This window comes from Acanthamoeba castellanii (assembly GCF_000313135.1).
Source record: "Acanthamoeba castellanii str. Neff unplaced genomic scaffold scf7180000084754, whole genome shotgun sequence".
Lineage (NCBI taxonomy): Eukaryota > Discosea > Longamoebia > Acanthamoebidae > Acanthamoeba > Acanthamoeba castellanii.
The window spans coordinates 260623-268340 of record NW_004457415.1 but is presented as its reverse complement, the minus strand read 5'-3'; the positions used below and the strand labels follow the sequence as shown (position 1 = coordinate 268340).

The window sequence follows — 7718 nt, the reverse complement described above, 5'->3', positions numbered from 1 at the left end:
TGATTGGTATGGAATGCAGTCATCCAGCGGGTGCGACTCTCGGACGGGGACATCAACCAGGCGATGAGCGGCGAGAACGACGACGCGGAGGACCCCACCACCCAGCGCAAGAGCACGCGCAACGAGGAGGACGAGTCGGCCGCGCTCGGCAAGGAGAGGAGCCGCAAGCAGGAGCACGCCTCCTACGACGACGCCGAAGAGGAGGAGCTGAGGGAGGTGGCGGATGCCGGTCGCAAGCAGAAGCACAGCGTCGACTCGTCGCTGTCGGAGATGAAGACCAGGCTCAAGGGCAAGCAGGACGACGATGAGCAGACGACTGGCAAGTCCGCTGGACCTCAGAAGGTCGCGCCCGTCAAGGCCACTACGCGCGCCTCGCCGAGCAAACCGCGCAAGGTGCTTCTCGGCAGCGATGAGATCCTCAAGGACTACAGATTCGACCACAAGCGGGTACGCACACGCACCACCGCACCCGCGCCGCCGCCGCCGCACACGCACACACACCACTGCACACGCGCCGCACGCACGCAGGATACGTAGGACTCATTTTCGTTCAACTGCGCGCAGATGCTGGTGGAGGTCGAGGTGAAGGTGGGCATGGCCGATAAGAAGCTGCTCATGATCTCGTTGGTGGAGGCTCTCGTCGCCAACTTCGTCGTCAAGCAGGTCGACGGCATCAAGCGAGCCTTCGTTATCGTACGCCCTTCCTCTCTGCCGCGCGCGTGTGGCCTCCGCACTATGCTGACTCGCGCACGTAACGCACAACAGCCGCCACCGAATGGCCAGACCAAGTATGCGGTCCAGACGGAGGGCGTGAACTTTGGCATCATCGCCCAATTCGCCGATGTGGTCGACCTCAGCGGGGTGAGGTCCAACGATATCTACGCCGTACTCACCACCTTTGGCGTCGAAGCTGCCCGCCGTTCCATCGCCGACGAAATCAACGGCGTGTTCAAGGTATGTGTCGTTGGGCCGTGTGTGTAGTGCTGTGTCGTGTTGTGCGTGTCGTGTGTCGTGCGTGTCGTATGACTCACGGTGTGAGTGCGTGTGTGCAGGTCTACGGTATTGGAGTAGATCACCGTCACTTGGCGATCATCGCCGACTACATGACGTTCGAGGGCGGCTACAAGCCCTTCAACCGAGCTGGCATGAACATGTCCACGTCGCCCTACCAGAAGATGTCCTTCGAAACCACCACCGTCTTCCTCGCCGACGCCACCATGTACGCTGATCTCTCTTTCGCCCCATTCCCCCTCCCCCCCAAAGCAAACCTCGCACTCACCTCAATCGTTTCTGTATCGTGTGTGCAATGCGCAGGCGAGGCGACTGGGACCCGATCTCCAACGCTTCGGCATCGCTGGTGCTGGGAAAGGTGGTAGAGGGCGGCACGGGCTGCTTCGAGCTCCTCCAGCCCCTCATCCTCCCCACGCAACCGGCCACCTCGACCGGCGACGACGCCGACGCCATGAGCGAGTAGTAACCCGGCAGTGCCCAAAATAAATTCCTAAAATTTTGTCACCTGGCTGGGTTTTTCAGCATTCCACGTCAACCGACTGGAATTTCTGGAATTCCTGAAATCTGCTCCTGCCCGAAAAATGGGACTAGGAGAAGAAGGGGAAGGAGAAGGAGGAGAACCCGTCGTTACCTCACCACAACGCACGCAGCATAGAGATGGAGATACATCAGTTGTTCGAGAAAATTCAGGCCATCTCGGCCATCAACAAGGAGATCATTCAGCGCATCAGGGGCGACCCGTCCATGCTCTCCTTCCAGGGAAAGCTGCATGCCAGGACGCAGCTGGTCGTGGACCACACGGCCTCCCAGCGCGAGTTCTTCGGGTGGTGGAGGTGGGACGGCGAGCTGGTGGCCGTGCGCGACACCTTCAAGGACAAGGTCGACTACGCGCGCTGCCACACCTTCGAGGAGCTCGAGCTCCTCAACGAGAAGCTGGTCGTCTTCGCCGAGCAGTACCGCGCGTTCGAAGACAGCGCCTTCGCCGCGACCGAGCTGAGGCAGTACTTGACCAACTACGAGCTCATCCAGACGGCCCTCGGCCAGGTCGACGCCCAGTTCCAGGCCAACGCAGCTAAGGCCAAGAACCAGAACCGCGCCGGGCAGGTGCAAGAAGTCACGCGCGAGTTCAACGTCGCGCTGGCCAAGCTTGCCCGCCTGCGCATCCACCTGGCCGACGTGCAGGGTCGTCCCCTGTTCAGGCTCACCCCCCCTCCGGAGCACGCCGATGCCGAGATCCGCGGCATCTCTGCTGCCAAGAACGGCCGCCTTGTAGTCATCTATCAAGGACCTCATGGTACTGTCTACTCTGCGATCTACGACGCTTCAGGGGCGCTGGAGAATAAGGACATGCTGCTCTACTGTCACCAAGGGCAGAACATATGCGGCATCGCATTGGATTGGGAGACAGGCAACCTGATCGTCGACGACCAGCAGCACAATCAGATCTTTGTCCTTCATCCATCCAAGCAAGGACCCACATTCCTCACATCCTGGACCAGCTCATCATCATCATACGCCCCACCTCCTAAAGTGGGCGCGCTCACCAAGCCCGTCGGTGTGGCGGTCGGTGCCGGTGGCCTGATCTACGTGACCCAGAGCAAGCGCATGGACATCACAGTCGTACGGGCCTCTACCCTCACGGTCGAGCGGATCATCGAGCAGGTGTCTCCGTTGCACTTCAACGACGACGAGACGAAGAAGAGGGCCTCAGGCAACGGCCTGAGCGGCATCGCGGTGCACCCGATCACGGGCAACATCTACGCCGCCGACCCTGACAACGCCCGCGTGCTCATCTTCACGCCCAAAGGCGAGTTCGAGGGCTCCTTTCACCTGGGCGAGGGCCACCACTCCTACCCGGTCGGCCTCACCATCGACGCCAAGGGCAACGTGTTCGTGACCGAGCAGCAGAACAATCGCGTGCTGGTCTTCCACTCGCACGGCGGCGCGCCCCTGGTGGTGGGCGGCGGTGCCGAGGCCAGTCTCCAGCTGATTCGGAGCCCCGGGGCGGTCGCAGTGATCGGCGACCGGGTCTTTGTCGTCAACAACAAGGGCAAGAACATCCACGTCTTCGTTTTCATCCACTAGTGGAAGCACATGGTGAATAGTGGAGAAATGAATAGTTGGCTTAAAATAAAGAAAAGAACAAAATAAAAACAAGCAAACAAAGGACTTTACAGTTGGAAGAATGGAGCAAGAGGAGCAAGTATCAGCACCAGGCACCGGCGGTAGCTCAGGCACTCTCGCACAGCACAGGCTGGCCGTTGCCCTGGGCCTGGCCGTTGGCGACAGCTTGGGCGCCACCTCCGAATTTCAAATACCTTGGTTCTCCCCCCCCCCCACACATTCACGCTGCTAGCCCTCCCGTGGCCCAACTGGGGTTGTTATTTTTATTCATTTATATATTTTTTATTGAATTACGTTTCCTTGTATTTATTGTGCCATTTTTTCCGCTGACGGCAGGGAGGTCGGGAAGAACTGCGTTGAGGCCTACCCTGGCTGGCCGGGCAAGATCGTGGGCGGTGGCAAGGCCCGATGGCGCCGCGGTGCACCCACCGACGACACCGGTACACACATACTCTGCTCCTCACACCTCATCTCAATTGGTAGGTTTTTGTTTACCTTTATGTCTCTTTCTATGTTCACATCATCAGAGATGGCGCTGTCCATCCTCCGAGCGGTGGCGAACGAGCGCGGAGGCTTCTCTCCTCTCGAGATCACCCGTCACGTACGTACGTCCCCCACCCACAGACAGGCCCAATGTGAGGCCTACGGTGGTGTCACCCGCCACCCACCACGACACGTCACTCGTTGTGCAGTTCTTGGCGTGGCTCGACACGAACCCGAAGGATGTGGGCGGCACCACCCGGCGCACCCTATTCCTGTGCAAGCGGGGTGCCGCCCAGACTGCGGCGGCTGCGGCGGCTGCTTCTGCAGGTGAGGGCGGCGCACCAGTCGCGGGCGACGCGGACGCCGGGGTAGAACAGACCAAGGCTAAGGCCAAGGCCACCATCGCGCCGTTCGCCGGCGGCGAGTGGGACTTCGACCGAAACCCGAGCAACGGGGCCAACGGCAGGTGCGCTCCTCGTCTCGCGGTGGCGCAGCCACTGGGCTTGTGATGCTGACGCCATGCGTGGTGTCTCGGTCAGCCTGATGCGGAACGGGGTGGTGGCTGCGATCTACGCCGACGAGGGCGAGGCCGCCGAGGCGCGGTTGATTGACTACACGGTCCTGCACGGCATCATCACCCACTACGCCCCGCTGCCCGTGATCACGTGTGTCGTCCACAGCCTCCTCATACGGTGCGGTGTCCCTATCGTGCCGTGTGCGTGTGTGCGGCGGTGAGTGTGCGGTGTCACAACGTGAAGGCACACAATATCTGACGTTTTCGGTGTAGTGGGGCGCTGTTGAAGGGCGCTCGTGGAGAGACCCTGACACCGCCAACAATTGAAGATCTGGAGGAGCTGCTCGCGGGTCCCTGGGCCAAATGGAAAAGGAGCACGGCCGATCCAGAAGCGCTTAAGGTACCGACACACATATACGCGACACACGGCACGCACGGCACACGCACACACAACACACACAACACAACACACAACACACGACAAGATGCGTCACACACTGACTTGGTGGGTGGCAGTGGCTGAAACGGGTGGGAGTCAGCGAGATGATGAAAGCCGAGAGAACGCTGCTCACGGAGCTGAGAGGATTCGAACGTTTCCAGCCCTACACTCAAGGTATTAAACCTGTGTGGTCCCACACCCCGAGGCCTGCCCTCACCAACAATGTGTCATGTGCGGTGGTGCGTGTGCGTGTGTCGTGCGTTTCTGTGTGGCGCGTGTTGTTGTGCTTGTCGGACCAGATTATCGAAATAGGTCGGGCTACTGCGTGCTGACGCTGCAGATATCGCTGTGGGCTCTGTACTGGTCGTTCCAGTCCACCCACCCCGAGATCCCCGAATGGCTCCCGAATGGCCTTTCTGGTAACCCTTCCGTCGCACGACACGACCAACGACACGACACCACACACGCACGCACGACACCACACACGCGTTGACGTTCCGCGTCGCCATGCTTGACAGCAACACGGCTTTGATACGCTGATGTGGGTGGTGCTCGTCGGAGCGGATGCCGACACGTACGGCGCTACGGGTACGTTACCCAACATAGGGTCCTAACTTCTCTCTCCCTCTCTCTCTCTCTCTCTCTCTTTTGTTGATCACGCCGCGGGTTGTGTTGGTGTGTAGCGGGTCCGCTGCTGGCCGCCTATCACCCGACCATCAAGGCGCAGTTTCTCGATGGACTTCAAGTGCGCCCGCTCATCAAGCAGTACATGGCCCAGATCGAGACCGACCTTCGCCCGCCCACACCCAACAAATGAATGCGTGCGTGTTGTGTTGTATTTTTTCCATCTATTGTATTTGGTGCCTCTGATCACCATTGCCCGAATTGGCCATGATGGCGCTGATTGGTAGCATTGAGGGAGATCCTTCAACCCTGCTCCAGCAGCAGGAGTAACGATGCGCCGAAACTTCTCTCTCCGATCATGTAGTGCCGATTGTTTCCAATCAATTGCTGGTGGTGGGAACGATCAGATTGGTCTGCCAGCAGCAATATCGCGCACCAATAGACGAATGGGTCGCGCTTGTGTACAGCTCCAGCTCTCCAACCCATCGTACGTCACACGCTCCATTCCACCACCCACACAGCTTGCCCTGTTCGAGCGCAGCCTACCTTGAAGATGAGAGTGACACCATACGGGCTGGGCTTGGGAGCTCTGGTCGTGCTCGCGGTTGTTGTTTTCGGTGAGTTGGTCGCGGGCCAGGAGTGTGTCTCACTCGCCGACAACACGGCGTCGGCCCAAACAGCGCAAAAGACCATCGCCCCCCTGGCCCAGAAGCTGGTCCTCAACGACAACTGCTACGTCCAGTCCTTCACCATCAGCCTGGCCACCGCATGTACGTGGCCCCTCTGTTCACACGCACACAACATTTCTGTCAATATACGATTTTGATGTGACACCATTACTACCGTCATAAGTGTCCTCTGTTCAGCTTTCAGAGGCCGCCGTCTACTCGGACAACGACGACCTGCCCGGGAGTCAGCTGGTCGACGCCACCTTCGACATCTCGACACCCCTGACCATCAGCGCCACCACCTTCTACACGTTCAACTCCACCCGGCCCGAGGGCATCCAGCTGTACGTGGGCACCAGCTACTGGCTCGTCGTCAACAACCCCAACATCGTTTCCCAGTCCCTGTCGGCCACCAGCTACCAAGCCGCCACCAACGCGACCATCATCGACCTCGCGCAGCTGGCCCAGTACAACCAGGGCTTCCAGGAATGGACCTCCCTCGCCTCGCAGAGCTTCCGGGTGGCCTTGCAGGGCTGTCGGGGCGTGCTGCCTCCGTCGCCTTCCCCGTCTCCGTCCCCCTCCAACTCTCCCGCTCCGAGCGCGAGTCCTTCACCCATCTCACCGTCCGTAACACCGTCGCCGGCGCCCGTGCTGTCGCCGGTGGTGAGCAAGGTGAAGGCCAGCTTCGCTCCCCAACGGCCCGTTGTGGACATGATCGCTGGTGAGCCTTTCTTTTGGCCTCGTCATTGCTTCGTTCTTCGTATGTTTGGCGCTTGGCTGACCCACAGCTTTACTGCGCGACTCGCTTAGACGCCATTGCGCCGGGTGCGGTTGGAGTGCGGTCTTCCCTGCGCGACCTGCGAGTCGGCGATCAGCAAGCAAACCTCGATGGTAAATTCGCCGCCCATCAGCCTCCGCACTCACTGACTTGTAGACTAACTGGAGATGATGGGCCGCTGCTGCAGAATTCGAGGTTGAGGTCAAGGACGGAACGGAGGCGGCTCCCACGATCTACACCTACTCAGCGGTCCTCTCTGACAATGCCACCCGATTCGGCCAGGCGTTCGCGTTCTACAATGACTCGGCCGAGGCCTCGTTCGACTCCATCGGCTTCAGCATCAGCCCCGGCACCCTCAAGTGGTCCCTCAACCTCACCACCAACGCGTCCTCCGAGCCATTCACCGTTCGCTACGGCCTCTCTGCCTTGATCAACGCCTCGACGTCGACCGCAGAGATCGCCCCCACGGAGGAGGCCATCGTCAGGCAGGCGGCCACGCCTCAGGCGGGCATGACCACCTACTTCCTGCCCTTCGCCACCCTGCCTTCATCTTCCTCACCATCGCGGCTGCTGGCCAAGGTGGAGGTGTTCGACGCGGCGCTGGTCGACGGCATCAGCGTCTCCCTACACCACGACGTCGTGGTCACCGCCAACACCAACGGCTCGGCCGAGTACGTGCTGGTGCTCGAATTCGCGGCCTTCAGCTCGTCGCTGTTCTACGACCCGTCGCTCAGCCTCGGCGTGCTGCTGGGAGCGCGCGACAGTGACGACAATGGCGGGGGGGACGACAATCTGGCGCTGATCGTGGCGACCTCGGTGGTGCTGCCCGTGGCCCTGTTGCTGGTGGTGCTGGTGAGCGTGGTGGGGGCCGTCGCAGTGTGGCAGCGCAAGCGACTCGCGCGCCGCAGAGTGCAGGATCGAGTGTCCAGATTCAAGGACCAGCTGTGATCAAACATACTATGTACCAACAATATATCCAAAAAGAACATCATAAACGGATATGATTATTTAGTCCCTCAAACAGAGGAATATATCTACATGTTGTTTGATACTGTTGATATGGGCTGTTGCTGGAAG

At 60.0% G+C, this 7718-nt stretch overlaps 2 protein-coding genes and 2 pseudogenes across 2 annotated transcripts in view; all 4 read left to right on the top strand.

Annotated features, from left to right (window-relative positions):
- ACA1_204120 (RNA polymerase Rpb1 protein) overlaps positions 1–1474 on the top strand; it is a gene marked incomplete at both ends in the record, with an annotated part of 8365 nt that extends 6891 nt beyond the window's left edge. The window contains 5 exons of the mRNA XM_004338320.1: positions 28–447; positions 565–693; positions 766–954; positions 1053–1219; positions 1315–1474. Of these exons, the coding sequence (XP_004338368.1) occupies positions 28–447; positions 565–693; positions 766–954; positions 1053–1219; positions 1315–1474 (1065 nt within the window). The remainder of the gene's footprint in view (positions 1–27; positions 448–564; positions 694–765; positions 955–1052; positions 1220–1314) is intronic.
- A 194-nt stretch (positions 1475–1668) lies between these two features.
- ACA1_204110 (NHL repeat domain containing protein) lies at positions 1669–3096 on the top strand (the record flags this gene model as incomplete). Its single annotated transcript, XM_004338319.1, has 1 exon — positions 1669–3096. One exon carries the CDS (start codon positions 1669–1671, stop codon positions 3094–3096), a length of 1428 nt encoding a protein of 475 aa, XP_004338367.1.
- A 100-nt stretch (positions 3097–3196) lies between these two features.
- Positions 3197–5388, top strand: ACA1_204100 (annotated as a pseudogene).
- Positions 5389–5748: 360 nt separating this feature from the next.
- Positions 5749–7589, top strand: ACA1_204090 (annotated as a pseudogene).
- The last annotated feature ends 129 nt before the right edge of the window (positions 7590–7718 follow it).